Source organism: Lipophrys pholis (genome assembly GCF_963383615.2).
Source record: "Lipophrys pholis genome assembly, chromosome: 4".
Lineage (NCBI taxonomy): Eukaryota > Metazoa > Chordata > Actinopteri > Blenniiformes > Blenniidae > Lipophrys > Lipophrys pholis.
In genome coordinates this window covers 22,032,234-22,050,634 of record NC_137637.1, presented here as the reverse complement: position 1 = coordinate 22,050,634, position 18,401 = coordinate 22,032,234, and the positions used below count along the sequence as shown (strand labels likewise).

Sequence of the window (18,401 nt, the reverse complement as noted above, 5' to 3'; positions counted from 1 at the left end):
TTTCATATATTCAGTTATTTGGTTATCTTTATGTGTCTGTATACAGAGGAATCGTGTGGATCAGCCACTGCTGGTATTGTTTGACAAAATATAAATATCCCCAAAAACTTGACCTTGCATTTTTTTACTGTGTGTATGATGAAGTCATCACATAAGTAAGCCGAAAGTCAATAAATAGATAAATAAATAAATAATAAGCAACAACAGGAGGGGCAACATTGTGCCAGTGGCTGATGCAAGATGATCTCTGAGGACCTCTTTTTAGATGTCGGTGTTATTAAATCTCCCTCTTCGTGTGATCTATGGAAATATGTATGATTGAATAGTAACATATTAAATATTGACATTGGCCAGTGTTTATAAATAATGTATATAAATGTATACCCTTTATATTCTATATTCATATCTAGTTTATATATTGTAAATAGTGATTAAAGAAAAAAATTAGAGATTAAAGATGATAAATGTAATCATTTTCAAAGTGCTTTTAAAACATTTTGTCCTTCAACTCATGTCTATTTTTCTTGTATCTCTCTATATTTTAATATGTTGCTGGCAGGTATTGTACTGTATACAATGTTGCAATAAAGATAACGGGGTAACATTGATTTTTGTATCGTCTGTCCGGTATAGTGTGGACTTCTTAACATTGCTCGACACACACGCACACCGACAAAAGCCAAAGTATTTGAAGCAGATGCTAAACCGGGCTTAATGTGATCCAATCACAGGTATTCATTAAGAGGGGTTTCACACACAACCACATCCATTTCTAGAAAACCCTCTTTTTTTTCTATTTGTACGTTTTAAAATAAAGATTCAAAGATTCATTCAAACCTGACAAAAAATGTTTATTCAAAGTGAGTCGGTACTTTGCAAGATACATTGTTGAAGCTGAGAATTATTACTTTGACTTGAGATAAGATAACTACTCCTTACAACCAATTCCCAGTCCAGTGTTGCGCCTTTGCGATGTTCAGGAACAGGAAACTTGTTTCATGAATGTGTAGCAACAGTATGATGCTATCAGGTCAGTATAAATCGACATCTCATAGGATTGTTTTTAAAGCACAGTGTTGATCTTTTCATCCATACAAGCCGTGAAGGCAATATAGTGTTCAACCTAGAACTAACAAAGGTAGGTTAATATGTGGTTTTTTTGCGCTTAATGTTTGTTTTGAAATCCTAATTTAAGTAATGTTTTAATTCTACAAAATACCTTACATTATCTCTTTCCTCTTGATTGGGGGGTCAGGCCACAAGGTGGCACTGTACAGCTGTGTCAGAATCTTGACTCTCATGCGCTGTATCATAATGAAATGGTTTTGCACAGAATTGAGTTCAATTTTTCATAGTTTTCTAGTTTCAATTGTATAGTGGGTCATAGTATTCAATTCACCCTTCCAAGAATGATTTTCTCCTCGCTTTACATGTGCCACTATTTTAACAGACTGTTCGGCTAACATGCCTGCCCCTATATTTGCATACACCATATTGGAAGCCTGTATTTTAAATAGAGTGACCACGTTTAAACCATAATGTTTGAAAATCATGCATTTTTTTTCCTGCTGTTGCAGAGAGCTCACAAATCGCTTCACAGATTAAATGTTATGCACTCACTTTAATACTTATCCTGCCATCCACATTGGATGGCAGGTTTTAAACCAAGGTCGAACTTTTTTTCTTTTTTCTTTTTTAATAATATAGGTAAATGTGGCATGTTGAGTTTTATTTGGATGCTGTTACATTGCTAAGGAAACTGTAATCTACCCATGCATTTGTAACTGTGCATAGGTTAGGAACAAATGTTTGAAAATATGGCCAAATTGAAAATCTTTTACAAACATTATGCTTCATTTCCATTTAACTGTTTCGTGTAAAAATTTAAAAGTGCAATTGATGCATGATGTTTGACAAAAAGACTGGATGCTTTCAAACAAAAATAATATCAATATTGGTTTTTTGGGGGGGCGGGGGGGGGGGGGGGTGTTCAGAATGAACATTCTGAGTTGTGGATATATTCAGAACCTCTTTGGATAATAATTTCATTGACACTTGACGAGAGCTTCTGGAGGGGAAACTGTATCAATGTCAATCAAATAAGGTTTACATCTGTCTATAAGGCACCACAGTAGGTTTGTTAAAAGACAGTTTGCATCTTGCAGTATAATTCCACATGTATTCAAAACTGCCTCACTGTTCAACAGGAAATATATTGCAGGGCTACATGAGAGCAAGCATGTATGGGAGAGCCTGGGGTGCAATGTAGTTAAAACTCTGTGAGGAGGGGACTAATCCTCCCACATGTATTTATCTCAATCAGGACTTAAAAGGGCAAACCTTTGTCTTAATCATCTGGTGCCACCAATTGCCTGGTGCCCCTGAGCAACTCATGGATAAACTGACTTTGATAGAGATAAAGCCTCCTTGTGGCTATCATTTAAGAAGAGAGCTTTCTGTCACATAGGCTAAAATGTCAGATTAGTAATCTCTGACACTAAGGGAAGTTGGATGATAGTCCTGTGGTTTGTTTTTTTAGTTGATGTCTTATGCAGCCATGTTGTATAGAATAGAATGCTTTGTGCAGTTTAGAGACAGTCCTGTTAGAAAGGCAGGGGACACCCCAAAGAGGTCACCTGAAAGACAAAGATAGAAACCTTTCAATCTATTGTCATTTCAGATATATCAGTTCACTTATGTGCATGTTTTGGGATTGTAGGATGAATTATGTACTCAGATCAGAAACTCAGCAACCACTTTAAGACAATAACAAAATCGTCTTTTCGCCATCTGAAAAATATTGCAGGGATTAAAGGATTTCTCACTCAACAAGATCAAGAGAAAGTTTTTTGTGCATTTATTTTCAGTAAGCTGGATAATTGCAATGGTATGTTTACAGGTCTCTCTGAAAAATCTCTTGGACAGCTGCAGTTCATTCAGAATGCTGCAGCCAGATTCCTCACCAACAGTAAAAAGGGGGACCAGATTACCCCCGAGCTTCTCGCTCTGCACTGTCAAAGGATTGACTTCAAAATCTTACTTCTGGTCAATAAAGCCTTGAAAGGTCTCAGGCTTAATTACATCGGGAATTTACTTGAAACATATGAAACATGCTTGAGGTCCTCAGAAAGAGGTTTCTTAAGTGTTCCTGGAGTCAATAGCAAACAAGGTGAAACTTTTTGTGAAGCTTTTTGTTTAAAAAAACAAAACAAAAAAAACAATTCCGAAGAATTTCATATGAAATCAGGGTGACAAAAAACAACCACATAGACAAACTTTAGGTCAGGAATTGGCCTGACGTGCACGCTTGAGCAGGATATTTCCAACAGTTCTTATAGTTAATGGCACCGGGACTACATTTCCCACGAGGCCCTGCGGTTGGGCGTGTCCTCCCACTCTGGAGGTGGGCGGGGCTCTCGTGCCGCTGCTGACTGCTTCGCCGCTGCGGTCTGGCTGTTTGTCGAGCTGAGGGGAACTTCACGGCGGCTCACGGGTGTGGCTTCAAACGTGATAAATCTCAACGCGGGGGAAGAATGCGCAACGGCAACACGGATTAAAACTGAGAAAAACGTGAACAGTAGCAAAGATAAATGCCCTGTGAAAAGTGGTGAGTGTAGCTGGCAGCGGGGATCCGTGAGCTCTGTTTTCAACAGCTGGAATACTTTTTTTTTTCTCCCCCTGTTCTTAACTTCGTGTCCGTGTGCGTAACCTGCTCTAATGATTTTCTGTAGCGAGAAGTCAACGCTCAAATAGTTACCTTTTTTATCGCTCTCTGGATAACTTCTCTTCTAAAACGCGCCAATCCAGGAAAACTGACTGAAAAAAAAAAAAGAAAAGAAAAAAAAACCCGCAGAATTTATTGAGAAAATTTGAAGGGGAAAGTTTGTTCCTCTGATTTTTGCTCATTCTCGTGGATGAACGGACTCCGTCACGTTTGTCGCCTCTCGCCAAAAAGGGAAGTCGCCTTTCTCAACTTCAGCCCTCGTTTTTTGAGTCAAAAAGGAGGGTTTCTCGACCTCGGTCGTTGATACTATTTTTCTCAGGTGATATTTTCCCACTAAACAGCAGACCTGAAGCGCGCACTCGGAACCATGGGGTGTACAGTGAGTCAGGAAGATAAAGCTGCGGCCGAAAGGTCTAAAATGATTGACAAAAACCTGAGAGAAGATGGAGAGAAGGCGGCCAGAGAAGTGAAACTGCTGCTGCTGGGTGAGTAGTCTGTCACAACACTGACACTGGGTTGCAAAAGTGCCACACTAATGGCTAAAGACGAATTATGCAACTGCCTGCAAGATATGCACATTTGCACCAGCACAACAAAAGAGTCAAACCAAGTAAAAGCTCCCAGACCAGAGCTACTAGGAGGATTTCTATCTCCAGTGAAGCTTCTTATTCAGACAAACGTGGCAGCACATCAGTGAGTCCAGCAGCTGTCTTTCACCCTTCATCTGACACTTTTGAAAGTTCATATGTTCAGTCTTTAAAAAGATCTTTGACACAAACAAAAGTTTTTGGTTTGTTTGTTTTTTTTCCTTCTGGAGAGTGCTTGGGAAAGTTTGGAATAGAAACGGCACTATGATGCACATGGCCTTTAGCAGAGATGTGTGGAAAGTATTGAAGCCAGTTTCACAACGTGCTGCTGAGTGTGAGCATTATTGTGAGATAATTGGTGGGACAGTCAGATAGGGGCTGGATTGAGCTTGGACTGGTTTCCTTCTCAGCATGGACTGGACTCCAGGGTCAGACATGGCAGGGTCCGGTTGATAATGAGTGGGCTGGTGTTTGGATAGAGGAGGGGACAAAGGCACACACACACCAAGTGATTGAGAGAATGACTTTTTCCCAGGCTTTGAAATGTGTATTTGGCTTTTTTAGCCTTCTGTCTATACTTGAGTGCCTAATCCCACCACAGGACACTTTGCTACCCTCTGGCATACATACATGTTGCTGTTTGGGTTTCCTTCATATGTGTTTTATTCATTCTCTCTGGTTGTGCACCATTTTTCTCATGCAGGCTTTCATTGTGTTTTATTTAGAACCCTTCTCTGTGAGATGCAGAAGGAAATCGTGTAGCAGTTCTTCATAGCTATGTCTTGTCTCATGTTCACTGGATTAGAATCCCAATATTATTGGCTTTATGGACTCTGTAATTTTCTGAACCAACAGTACCGTGTTTTGTTTGAAAGCTGGTATTATAAGTGACAAGTGATTTTATTGAAAACACCTTGCTCTAGGTATAGTCATATTTGGAACCGTTATTAATTTTCTTAAGTGAGCAGAATTGTATTGAAAATGAATCCCAAACTGTAATCTCGGTGAACATCTTGAATGCCCAATCAATAGAACATATTTGTCTCATGTTTATACAACAGCCATATATAGTCTTATATCATTTATTTACCTTATGTAGCCAGTAATTAGTGTTTTTTTTTGTAGCAGGTTGTGGATGACAGAATAACTAAATCAACTTGTCATTCTCTTCTTTTGACAGGCCGTAGAAAAATGTGCCACAACTGACGGGGAAACTGTTTTTCCCTCCAGGGTCTTTTAAGAGACGCCTGGTTGTTAAGTTATGCCCCTGGTTATGAGGCTAATTACATACCCTGCTCTATACAGCAGGTTTCATATCAGTAATTACCATCCGGTGCAGTGTGCTGCGAGGAATTACAGAAGAGGTCTGAATCTGAGCCCAGGGTTTGTGCGTAAAGACCACGTCATAGAAGTTATTTATTTTTTTTACACTTTTTGGAATACATGTCACAGCATTTGAAGTCTGCAACTGGAACGTATTTAATTTTGTTTTACTTAAAAAGTAAACTTTGCGTTTGGGATGAAAGCTGTTGTACAGAAGATCTTTTCATGAATCCATTTTCTGCTTTTGTCTGGTGACTACTTTAACTTCTTCAGTCTTCAAAGCGATTAATATTTCACCTAATTGGAGAATTGGGATGTGAACCATTGTCAAGAGGCTGTATTGTCGTAGCCTGCAGCCTCAGCTGAAATAATTAGCTCTCCATCGCACGTGTGATAGAAGTGTGACATCCTTTCAGAGGTGTCACATCGCACCTTTAGGGATCCTTTTTAGCTTTCTGCCACCATAGTAGCTGTCAGAACATCTGAGAAAAATCTTGCCACTCTCTTCATTGCGTGCACAGTTAAGCTGTCTAATAAACCTTGAATCAAGCAAGCTCCACAGACTCGGGGATGCGCTGTGGGTTTTGGATTCAAGCTTGCTTCTACTCGTAGCAGTGACAGAGATGAAGACCCTCTCTTCAAGGCTAATTTCAATTTAATCCAAGGAAGTGTAACCACAAAAAAACCCAAACAGTATCTTACTTATTTTGGCCAGTTACCTTCTGTAAACAAGTACAATACAATCAAGAATCCCCATGGTAACTGCTTGCACTAATTAAGTCTCACTAAAAAGAAGGGAGCATCAGATTGTTTTGTCTTGTTAGTTGTTCCCAGAGAAAGTCATTAGTTAATGTAGCTGAAAGGACTTCATGCCGTTGGGGCTTAAGCATTCATTAACAGGAATTGCTCATTCATAGGCCTCCCTGCTGATTCTGCTCTTTGATTGACATTTAATCTCCTCTCCATCCTCTTAAAACATTGTTGCTGCTCACTTCAGGTAATTTACTCTGTTGTTTGGCATCCTGAACATTTTTCGCAAAAAGCTGGGTAAAATGAAACAACCCCCCATGGCTGGCGCTTCACAAACTACGGCAACAACAACAATGTGATTGAACGGATCTCTCCATGATTCACTGAACTGACCGTTAATACATAAGCACACACTTCAGTCATCATAGTTTCAATTACTCATGAGCATTTTACCTCAGAGGCTAAATCGACAGAACATTTATGTAATGCATTGACATACTGAATCCATGCATGCCGCCTGTGGGCACAGTCGACTTGCATATATAAACATGGACTAAAAATATCTTTAATATGTGTGCATGAATAAAGAAGTGTGCTCTTTATACACCCCCCCTCCCCCCGCCCCCCTTCCCACCCTTGGGTGTCAGCTTGACAGGGCAGAAGTGATAAATGATTAAACATAAAGTTTTATCGAGCTGTGTCTGAAAATGCTGATCATGTTCCTGGAAGGGAAACAATCTGCTCTATTTTGAGCATTAAAACAACTTCTGTGGCAGAACTATATTTTATTTCCATTGGGAATAGGAGGCATGTTGTTTTGTGACATGATATACAGTGTGGGGCGTGCATTGCACAACACGTCGCAGTCACAGTTTATGACTTGGTTGCTCCTGCAGCTCTGGATTGGCCCGGATTCCTTCAAACAGCTCCCCGTGGTCACAGCAGTAAAGGCTGCCACATGCAACAATGTAAGGCTGGCATATGGTTCAGCCTGCAGCTTGTTTTATTCAAAATCAAAGTGTCAAGTGGGAAACTTGAAATGAAGGCAGACACATTATATCACCATGCCACAGGATTAGAAATGTGACATTAATAATTTCAGGCCAACAATATATTCCAGTGTGGAAAGATGATGTGGAGAAAAATTGCAGATAGTTTTGTTTTTTTTTCACTACAGACTGCTCATTGTTATGAATCAGACTGAGTTTTGATAGACACACACAAAAAAAAAAAAAAAATGCACATGAATGAAACCAGTTGTTTTCTGTTCCTCTTGTCCATGTGATGTCTGTGGTGTTCATGGGGACGGTTGCTAAAAGCAATTAAATATACCACAGATATGAACGTAATTGAAATATTGTTTTATGGGGAGGTTATTAATCTAATTTGAAAATGAATGTGTGAAGGTAAATATTCAACACAAATCTTTTGATGTGTGTTTTATTAAATCAAAGAGAGATACTCCAGAACCTGTGACATGAGGATTGTACTCTGTCCACTGTCACACTACTTTAAAGGCAGCTTGTCCTTGTGAGGTTCAAACAGTTGCTTTCATTTCCCTTTAATGTGTTGATTAGATCCCTTACTCAACATTTGCTGCAGACATGGTATTGATCAAGGTATGTGGCTACCATTTGGAAGCGCCATCAATCTCGGCAGAACTAACCTGGGAAACCTGAGCTGAAGCCATTATGAGAAGAGAGAGAGGTTTTTTTTTCCCCAGCTCTTTCTCCTTTTTTGCTCCTTTTCAAACCACATTACTATTACACCACTTTAAAATTTACACTATTCAGGGAGTATTTATGCTCAGTCATTATCCACAATTTTTAGTCCACCAGGAGGAAATACAATCGTTTGCATATAACTGGGTCTCAATAGCAGCAAATCTGTCACGGGCTAAATTTATTGAGATTCAGCTGTATAATACATCTCAGACTTTAGCCTTCAATACAGTCCCCCATTTACTGCAGTCGTGTTTGATGACTGCATAAGGTGACACGTTCTGCATTGGTCAGCCTATGTGGTCATCACTGCACAGACACACTGACTGCCTCCCTCTTATTAAAGTCAGTGGCAGAGCTTTAGTGGGTGTCAGGTGTAATTACTGTCGGCTCATTATGAAGACCTGGGTTTCTCTGGAGAAAACAAGTCAGCCCGACCTGTTCCCCCAGAAATAAACAGTTCTTTAGAACCGTTCTCTAACAACAGAGCACACTTTTCCAGCTCCGCAAAAACAATATGTCACCCATCCCCGGGCTGCTTGTCTCCGGTATTGCAATAGAAATATCGGCAAAATGGGTCCATTCTTTGACTCATGAAATGTGCTCCCACTTTATGTTTAGGTGACTTGACCTTGTTTACTCAACTGTCTGTACCACAGTGCCGCCCAATTAGCTGTGTGACGCACTGGATGGCAGATCTATGAATGTGTGTGTGAAGAGGCTGAATATCCTGCAATTACAGGGAGAGCTCTGAAGATAAAGCCCTCTCCTACAGACTGTGTGTCTCGCTACAGCTCCACTGGGACAAGGCTACACTCTCCTCTCCGCTCTGGAAATACTGATAGCTCAGATGATCCTCCACCACTGACTCAATAAATATCTCATATCTTTGCTTGATTTGTATACTGTTCCAGCTGCTCCATAAAAACACTGCAGTTCGAGGTCAGAGATTTAGTGCAGTGATCAAGGCGGCACGCAAACTTTTTTGTTCATCAGCTGAATATGTGAGGGTGTGCATGTCTTTCGGGGTTGACTTGAGTTTTTTGACACCATTACAAATGTGGTAATATGCCACCAGATTACAAGTAGATATATTTTTTTCTACACACGCACTTTAGGGACGATAAATTTTCTCGAAAGGCGAAGTAGATCAACAGCCTTGCACCGATCTGCATAATGCAACAGTTTGTGTCAGAAAAGGCGTACGTACTAAGATAAATAATACACAATAGGTTTAGCCACTGGGCTTTTATTTAATTTTTTGATTGATTGTTCACATTAGATGAAATAAATTAAAATATTTTAAAAGCAAGTAGCCAAGGTAATAATTTCCCCTTTCAGATGTTGACAAATTCATCTCATATCTGTTTGAACTTCACCAGCCAACCTACTACAGTGATGGACAATTGCATGTCTCTTATGTTTAAATTTTGAAGTGTTAATAAAAGTAATTCTTGCCAGAGTTGATCCAATTGTGGTTAGTTTTAGACAGTTTATAAAATATGCTGTGTTCTAAAAAGATCTATCATTGCAAGAGTGCATATGAAATATTGTGCTATTATTTTAGGACCATATCACTCACCCCTCTGAGATAAATCTAAGCTGGGCTAAAAGCATGACGAAATATGGAAGGTGTGAACTTCAAAATCAACAGCTGTTTGTTATCGCCTTGGAGGTGAAATTGTTTAATTGTAGTTGAGAATATGTATTTGGAAGGATCAGGTTTGAGAGCATGTGCCCTTGAAGCACTTTGTTGTGCTCACCCTTTTATTCTTTCCAGCTGGGTCCCTGATACCAGGAAGAGCATTTTGGCCATTTATCATTCCTCCAAAGGGTTCTGAAGGTACAGCAAAAATGGTTGTTGAAATGCTACATTGGCATTTATTTACATACATTCAGACCAGTTGGCTCAGTATGGAAAGGCTTTTATGGCTGTAGACAAAAAGCCGATGCTTTTGGATCAAGAAGGTGGTCCTTGCTATCGGTTAAGGTTTCTGACACGAGTAAAGCAGGGCTATCGATACCACCAAGGAAAACAGACTTCCTCCCGAGTGGTGAGCTGTGTGTTGAGACAAGTGACCTTCTCCTCGACTTTACCCTTCTTGCCTACAACAGGGAGAAAGTCCTCAGCAGTGTCAAGTACATCACTAAAAGCCTGAATTGTTAATTTTGTGTAAAGATTGTGTGGAGATCACAGCATCATCAGTGAAATCCAGATTAGTAATCCTCTCATGTTGGTTGATACCCTGTAACTTTCGTATACAAGTCAGCCCATATAGACTTTCGATTATTATTATATACTGAAAATCCCCAAATATATATTTTTTAATATTTTGTATTTAAGTTTCATTCTGACTGTTTCTATAAGCAATTGTGTGTCTTGGACATTAGGTTAGATATGTTGAAATAATTTCTGAACCACAGTATATTTTCACCAAATTCTGTCAAATTTCGGGCGGAGTCTGATGGATATAATTGAATAAAATCAAATGTGTTCTTTGTGACGCTGCTTATCTTGTCATAGACCTGGAAAAACAAAACAAAACCTATTTAGGTCATTACCCCTCATAGCATCACTTGAAGTGCCAAAGTTCCTTTCTTTATGTTGCTTACATTTTCAAGAGCCTTTGGGCAAATGGTAGCCAGGGCTCGGGACTTTCTTTGTCCGATCATGTCACGAAGCAGACGTAGAGCAAGCCATTATTACCCCCCCCCCCCCCCCCCATCCATTTCCTTTTTTTTTTCCATTATAGGAAATGAGCTCACTTCAATTCCCCTCTATCCTCATCAGGTTATCCTGTCATTTTTCTGCACTGGAAGGTCTGGTGCTCCTGGGTTCCCCTGGGGACCTGCCTGCACTCTTGGCTTTGAGCCTATATATGTTGGAACAGTTAAAGTACTCTTAAACAGCCAAATGTCAAAGTGTTAACCACAAAGAGAAAAAAAAATATCTCCTATTTTCAGTTGAGACTGGGCTCTTTGGTATTCTTACTGTCTTGGAAAATAAAGGAGGATAGAGAAGAGAAGTATAGAGTGTAGATGGTGGTGAGGTGGAGTGAAACCATATGAGAAAAACAGCTTAATATGGGACGATTTTGTTGCAAGAAAACACATGAAAAAGCAAAGAGAGAGTCCATGGTTCACTATAGCCAGCTCTAAGAGTTCTAATGACTAATTGGTTAATACGCTCATTATTACTGATTGGCTATTATTTAGCCAGCAGCATGACGATTTTCCATTATATTGTTCCGATGAAATTAATAATAGTCAAGAATATCAATTCTTTATTCACAAAATAGTGAGTTTGAACTTTATTGTCATTTGTACATCAGAAATATGTTTCCCTACACAATAAAAGATGTTGTGCTGCTGTTCACGGAGAAGGCCAACATGAAAATAGTAAATAAGAGCACGTGAAGTATATATTGTATAACAACAAATGTATAACATTACATAACATTTCACCCAGGGATGAACGGTTTCCGGTCTTGACAGAAAGTTCAAACTTTCCACTTTTATTTTTCAAACACCAGTTGGACTCTTAATCGTAAAATGCAAATGTAAATACATATAACTAATGTACATGTATTTTCTGTAAACCAAGGCCAGGAATATTATCATCAGTGTAACAGTAATGAAAGAAAAATGCTTTTTGTTCTCAACAATGAAAATATGGTGCTGCAGCACAAGGTCATGCCGGTCACAGTTTATCCACTTAGGTAGATCTGCATCTCAACGTCTGAAGTCAGGCTCGCCCTGTCAGCGTCGAAGTTCCAGCAATGAATGGAGAAGGTCTTGCCAGCTTTGATAATGTTGGAAAAAGGCTTTTTTTGAAAGGTTTCTCTTTTTTTTTTACACAAAGGGTCGTTTACTCTGGAAAGTGGTGATTCTCTGGAGACGGAACAATACTCTGAAAGATTTCTTTGTATATGAAAGTTGAATATTCAATGTTATCGTTCACTTACAAGTTAAACCCATTTAGAGTCTGAGACTGCTACATCAATCCTCAAAATGCTCCTGTGATACACAAGATCTGCTTTACAAATCTTACAACAAACCCTTTTATTGCCACATTGTTTTAATTCCCATTTCTGCTGCACCAGCCACCGCCATATTGCTTACTGGAGCGGTACTGCAGGCGTGCCACTTACTGCAACGGTCGGATCGATGCAAGATGTGACTCGTTGACCATCAAAGTCGTTGGCCACTATTTTCAGTTTGGGCTTTTGTCAACAACATCGACTAATTGTTGCATTGCTGATAATCTGCACGGCATCTTCCTTCAACCACAACTTTTGCATGGACACTTTAATCCCCTCAGTTCCCTCCTCTTTTCTTTTATATAGTTGTTTTCCAGAGTGAGGGGTAAATTGGCAGAAGAAAAGGGGAAACCTAAAAGGAAAACAATTTCTGGCTGACGAGAAGACGAGCTACATCAGAGATTTAATCTTGCAAAAATGTCATGAACAATAGGCCTGTTTCTCTGTGTTTTGTACCCACTGACAGTGTGCCTGTCTCTGATGTGAAACGGTGATATAGTTATGTTTTCAGGAACCAGACAGCAGGTGAAAGGGGAGTTGTCACTCCATCAGGGGTTGCAAGTTGAATCTCTTTTTTTTAATTTATTTTTTCCTCAGTGTGCTATTTTGTTGTACCTCCCACGTGTAACGTTTTCCATTATCTGCTGATTGTTCTACTCATGACTTCACTTGATCTTTCACTCTTCAGGCTCTCAGCAGCTGCTGCCGGGTCTTTGTTGGTCCACCTCAGGAGAGTATAGTAGTGCATCTTGTGAGCTGGCTAATGTAACTAAAGCAGCAGGAACCCGTGTGAGAATGACAGATGGCGGGTATAGTTTAGATGTCACACAGGGTGAAGGTATGTTTCTACCCCAGTGGGGCTTGAGATGATAATGTTGTGACGGCTGCACTGTCAAATCAGTAACTGAAAGGTCAATTTATTAAAGTGGTATTTCTTCTGCTCTACCAAATTTGACAACTTGTCAAAATGAGATTCATTTGAATTTCAGATCATTTCTTTGGCTCAACAGAAAGTGTTTTCAGTTTAACTTGTTAACTTGAAATTGAACTCTATTGTCTATTGTATATCTATATATATGTTGAGGCCCGGATTGGAATCTGGCCTGATCGAGAATCCTGCTGACCCGAACTGGAATTCCCATAAACACCATTTGATTTGATTAGAAAACATTTGTTAATTATTAACAATGAAACTATGTACCAAAGTCATCATGTACAAATGTAAAATAATCAGCAAATAAATGAAGAGATGAGACATTATTATTTACTTACTTACAATAATTATATCACTAAGTAATTATCAAGATTATCATGAAATGTGATTATTGAAAATTGGGGAAGTGGTAGGATTAAAGATATTTAGACCCAGTCTTTAAACAATATACATTTTTCTTGATAAATTACTTGGTACATTAAAAAATGATGTTCACCTTCTCAAACTAATCAGTAAACTGTGGGTTTAAGTGATTTCAGAGCTGAAACATAAAACAGCAGACATAAGGCAGCAAGTGGAGTCATTTTATTCTCTAGTTGTTCCTTATTCTCTTGAACATGGACGTCTTCTCAGCTATAAACTGGACATTTAGTTTTGTTTGAAAGCTGCACATACTTGAACTAATACCCCTCTACAGTTCTCCCCTCTTGCCGACATCTTAACATGCCTCTGTCTCACCTCGCCTCTTTTACCATTTTTGATCATGCTTTCCTGACTGTTGCAGATGCTGTTGATGTCATTTCCTGTTTCAGCCCCCCCCCCCATCTGCCACTTCCTCTTTAACAGTCTGCATGTTAAAGAGAAGTAGATGTGAGTCTTTTGTTCGACTGGTAGAGGAAACCAGCCCACCCATCCTGTGTCTGTCGCCTGGTTCTGATCTGCAGAACATTGGCACCGCTAGATTTAAACAAAAGACAGTGCTGCAGTGAAAAGCACTCAAACAATTCTAATTCTAATAAATGTTTTTATATCTTCAGCAGTGTCTTGTACTGCTCAGACAATGGCAAATGCTACTTTGTGTGTTTAACACTGAATGTAAGAGACAATAAAGTATGTGAACACACCCATTGTTTGGTACACAGAAACTGAGTTAGTTGTTACTTAAGAACTGCTATCACTTTATGTATCTCTTTCATATAGAATGTGGTTTCTTTGTACTCATGCCCGAAGCTAAAAATAGGTTTTTTGCAAAGAATGTGAAAAAGCAATTAACTAAATTTGTACTTTGATGTGCTGTGTTGTTTTCTATCCCATATAAATACCCAATGAAGCAACAGGTCACAGTCGCAAAATGTCTGAGACCCCATACTCGACTTTCTGACTTCAAAAGAGAAATCCTTGGCAACACAAGCTTTGTTGTAATACCAATTTTTGTGTGCTGATGGGGGACTTGTGTGTAGTTTAGCCTGTGGGAAGCAGTGTGATATCCCACCCCCCCCCCCCCCCCCCCACCCCCCCCCCCCCCCCCACCCCCCCCCAATTGCAATACATCAACCACGACTTAATAGGTAATATCAGTTCAAAAGACCTTCCAGTGAGAGAAATGTGATTACTAGGTACAATTTAAAAACAATAGAAATGGATCACTCCTGAAGTATATGGCCTTTTACGTCTTAGTTTTGACCCATTGTATCTGTGTGATGAAATGCTGATTTATTACTATATGTCTGAGCGTGCTACAGCTTTTTCTCACTTCGAGTCTACATTTCCAGACATTACATAAATAGAAGTTGCTGGTGTGTTTATTAAAAGCAGACAATTAGGTTTTTTTTTTTTTAAACAATCTGCATGATTACAATAGTAGAATAAGCCATCAACATTTCCAAGATTTAGATTGCCTCTATTGTACACGTTTGAGATTGAATTCAATGGCGTTGAAGTCGTTTCTTCATGAAGTCATTTACAACCTGCACTTGTGCTCACAACAGTCAGTTTCAATCAACTCCACTTAAAACTGGTATATTTGTTTGCATGAAGTGGTTGTCAACATTTCTCTTGACCATGACATGTCATTGACTCTGCAAGCTGCCTTAACATGGATGCACATCTGGTAGTTAATGGTTAATCTGGGCTGACGTGAAGGAGACAGAGAGGCTCTTCAAAGAGGCGAGCAGGAATTGGAAATATTGCCCGAGTTTCCATGTTTAAGAAAACAAGGAGTTTGAGCTGACTCAGCCACCGCCTTTCCGAGGCTCTCTCTCGCTCTCTCGCTCTCTCGCTCTCTCACTCTCTCTCTCTCTCGTTCTCTCGCTCTCTCGCTCTCTCGCTGGCAGGGATAATGGCCTCCAGGAGGCTTCTAATCAAACCTGCTGGAAACCCAGGGTCTGCTTTCACGTTACTGCTGGGTGTGCATGTGTTTGTGTTTGAAGTAACTCCTTTGATAGTAAGAGCTGTAGCATGCTTTTTTTTTTATTGTGGTCGTATTAGTGTGCACTGTTAAATTCTTGGGGTTATTCTGAACAAAATAGGTAAATAAAACTCCTGGTTGAACACAAATTAAAAATAGATACACTTTGAGGTCAAGTACATGTCTCAATAGTTGTCTAATGTTCAGCAATAAACAAACACACGACCATTGCAGTGACTTGGAGGTAAAGAGATTTTAACTGTGGGGAAATTCCCAGGGGAATTAGTTTATGGGTTTCCTTCAAAAAAGGGCTAGTTTCCATTAAATAAGTTCACCAGTGATGTTAAAGGCTTTCCTAATGTGCCAACTAGAACTGTACTTTTCTCTGTTTTTACATACCTTCATGCAGAAAGTCATTTTGTACTGGATGTAAGGAATTTTGTTCTAAACACATGTATTCTGATTTGGACTGTACATTGCTCATGGAAAAAGTGCTCTCGCTCCAACATTTCCTAAGAAATCTTATTGTAATGCCCACTCTGTAAATTACTTTATTTAGATATTTCCATTTAGAAAAACTCGAACTGTAAAAACTGGGCCAGTGGCTTAAGGATCTGTAGTGTGTTGCCTGCCCATTTTGTCAAACTCCCCTGAGCCGGAGGTTAGGAAAACTAATAAGTGCGGCATTTGATGGTCTCATCCACATTATTAAGAATATCTTCCCATAGTCGGGTGTTATCGTTGAGGTTGAAGTGATGCTTGTGTCGGTGCATACATACATTGCGATTGTGCTTTATTGAAGCGATAAAATAAATAAAGCTACAAGCAGCGTTGGACGGGAGCACAATAATAAATATTTAATGAGATGTTTGGGGAAGCCACTCTTCCATTCATGACCTACATTTCACAGCTACAATATAAATACCAACAATGACAGACAAAACCTTTTGAGATAACCCCAAAAGATATAACCGGATGCACGTTTTTTTTTTTTTTTCTCTGTGCTTTTGAATTACAACTGTCCTTGTTCTCAGTCACAGATTCATCCCAAAGGTGTTCTGTCGGGTTGGTCAGGGCTTTGTGAGGGCCAGTCAAGTTCTTAAACACCAAACCTTCTCATCCATGTCTTTTATGGACTTTGCTTCGTGCACTGGTGTGCAGTTGGAACATGTTGGAACACGAAGCGGCCATCTCAAAACTCGTTCCACAAAGTTGGGAGCGTGACATTTTCCAAAATATCCTGGTATGGAGAAGCTTCCCGAGTTCCTTTACCTGGAACTGAGAGGCCGAGCCCAACTCCCGAAAAACAAGTCCACACCAAGAATTGCCAAACCCAACTGGAGGAGCATGATTGGTCACTCAAGAAAACACGTGGTGGTGCGCTTTACACCACTGCATCCAACATTTTGCATTGCACTTGATGTGCGGCTTGGAAACCCTCCATGGAGCTCTTAACGCGATGCTTTTGAGCTAATCTGAAGGTCACATGAAGTTTGGAGGTCTGTAGCTATTGACTGCAGAAAGTTGGCGACCTCCGTGCACTGTGTGCGCCGGCATCCAAAGACCCCCGCTCTATGAATTTACATGGCCCACCACTTAGTGCCTCAGTTGCTTTTGTTCCAAATCTCTTCCACTTTGTTACAGTACTACTATGAGTGGCATCTTATCAGGGTACCATGCTAGAATTCACTGAGCACTTGAGAGCGACCCATTCCTTCATGTGTTTATAGACATAGTCTGCATGCCGAGGTGCTTGATTTTATACACCTGTGGCTGTGGGAGTGATTGGAACGCCTGAGTTCAGTGATTTGTATAGCAAAGCAAATACCTGATATTTCCAATTTACTTGTAATATATGTTTTGATCTGGACATTTACTTTCTTCTCATCCTTTGGAAATTCATTCTTTAAATGCTAAATTAAACAACCTTGCATTTGTATGTGCAATTAAAAAATATTGCATTGCTCATAGAAAGCTCATGAAGTAGCATTACAGTGCTATAGTTAAAACTGCCCAACGGTAAATTAATGGAACTATGAGTCCTATTGTTATGACAGAACAAGTACTTGACCTGCCTTTGTGTTTATGTTGTCTGTATCTGTGTTGTTTCAGGAGTCATTCTCTGAACCCACAGTTTGGTTCAGCTTGGATTTTTTATTTTTTTTTGGGACTCATGGTTTAGTTCAAAACTTGGCTTTTAAAAGACCACTGTTCGTCTTTTTTTTTTCTTTCTTTTTTTACAAACAATATTGCTGAAAAATGACTAAGTGCAGTTTAAAACTGGTATTCATTTTAATTAAAGAAACATTAATATGACAGAATATAATTTTAAAAGTATAGAAGACAAAATAACATAAAACAAGATGTTGCGAACAGTCATTAAGTTAAAAAAAAAAAAAATTGTTTTCCCCATTGCTGGTGTGTCTATATAAGGTTCTAGGTTCTTGAGTAGCCAAACTGAACTCATGTGAACCAGTCTTTTCCAGGTTCAGTTCATGTCTGTTACACACGTCTCTTTGCACCAAGGTGTGAAAGCTGAATATTAATATTTTGTTATTTTGAACATTAATTGATTTGCCCTTGCCCTTATTGAACATAAACAGGCTTGTAATTTATGAACACATTTTTTTTGTCTAAGATGACTCTCACGTTGAAACACTGCTGATGCTCAGAGGCAACAATTGAACTATGAATCACCTTTTAACTGAATTTTAACTCCTTTTCCCTTCGTGTGTGAAAATGTCTGAAGGATTGGCTTAGTCTTGTTTTCTCAAAGCTGGTGATTTAGCGCTGTATTAGCCCTGTATTAGGCCATTCTTCCTGTGGCAGTAATTCTCGGCTAATGAAACCACTTTATTGTGTTTGCAAGTACAGCTCGCCCACAAAGTAAACTTAAGCTTGATTAGTTGGATGAG

At 39.4% G+C, this 18,401-nt stretch overlaps 1 protein-coding gene across 1 annotated transcript in view; it reads left to right on the top strand.

Moving 5' to 3' along the window:
• The first annotated feature begins 3,423 nt into the window (after window positions 1-3,423).
• The window catches only part of LOC308108866 (guanine nucleotide-binding protein G(i) subunit alpha-2-like), a 54,859-nt gene continuing 39,881 nt past the window's right edge, over window positions 3,424-18,401 (top strand). Inside the window, exon 1 of the mRNA XM_080462153.1 lies at window positions 3,424-4,209. Within this exon, the coding sequence (XP_080318279.1) occupies window positions 4,092-4,209 (118 nt within the window). The 5' untranslated portion in view covers window positions 3,424-4,091. The remainder of the gene's footprint in view (window positions 4,210-18,401) is intronic.